This window comes from Penaeus monodon, chromosome 32, assembly GCF_015228065.2.
Source record: "Penaeus monodon isolate SGIC_2016 chromosome 32, NSTDA_Pmon_1, whole genome shotgun sequence".
NCBI classification, from domain to species: domain Eukaryota; kingdom Metazoa; phylum Arthropoda; class Malacostraca; order Decapoda; family Penaeidae; genus Penaeus; species Penaeus monodon.
The window spans coordinates 24871319-24871935 of record NC_051417.1 but is presented as its reverse complement, the minus strand read 5'-3'; the positions used below and the strand labels follow the sequence as shown (position 1 = coordinate 24871935).

At 47.6% G+C, this 617-nt stretch overlaps 1 protein-coding gene across 1 annotated transcript in view; it reads right to left on the bottom strand.

Annotated features, from left to right (window-relative positions):
• LOC119593307 (cuticle protein AMP4-like) overlaps window positions 1–384 on the bottom strand; it is a gene marked incomplete in the record, with an annotated part of 1443 nt that extends 1059 nt beyond the window's left edge. Inside the window, 2 exon segments of the mRNA XM_037942235.1 lie at window positions 66–262; window positions 364–384. Coding sequence (XP_037798163.1) covers window positions 66–262; window positions 364–372 — 206 coding nt within the window.
• Between the last annotated feature and the right edge of the window lie 233 nt (window positions 385–617).

Genomic DNA, 617 nt, shown 5'->3' with positions numbered 1-617 from the left:
GTAGAGTATGTTTGCATCGTCATGTTGAAATATTTATTTAGATCTGACCCTAATCTTCCTCTTACCTAAAGACACCCTGAACGTTGGTCTGGCCCTCTAGACCTGGGGCGCCCTCCTCGCTCTGGATGATACCGTTCTCGGTCTCAATCTTGAAGGAGTAAGCGCCGCCCTCGGGAGGGACGCGCTCATCGAGGAGGATCTCGATTGGCCGAGGCTCCTGAGGGGCGGCGGCGGCGAGAACCAGAGCGGCGGCCAAGAAGAACTGTAATTGGTAACTAATGATTGTAAGGAACCAAGAATTTCCTTTCTTCTGGTTGTTTAGAACAAAGCAAATGGCATATTTTTCTTTTAACGTCAACTTACAACTCTCATGGCTGACGTAGTACGATAAGCAACTGTCCAATGCATATTGCAATCGCATCTTATATGTTAAGGCAAGTAATACCTTGACCTTCGGAGCAAAGTGGCGTCACATGCATGGGTATCTAGTTACCATGAAACGAGACTCGTCCTTCTCCAGGTTGAAAAATAACCTCTGTCCTTGTTGGCCTGTCGGAGTGGTTACTTTCTCAGGCAAATGGATGACACCCGTGTCACACTTCCTGCATGACATGTAT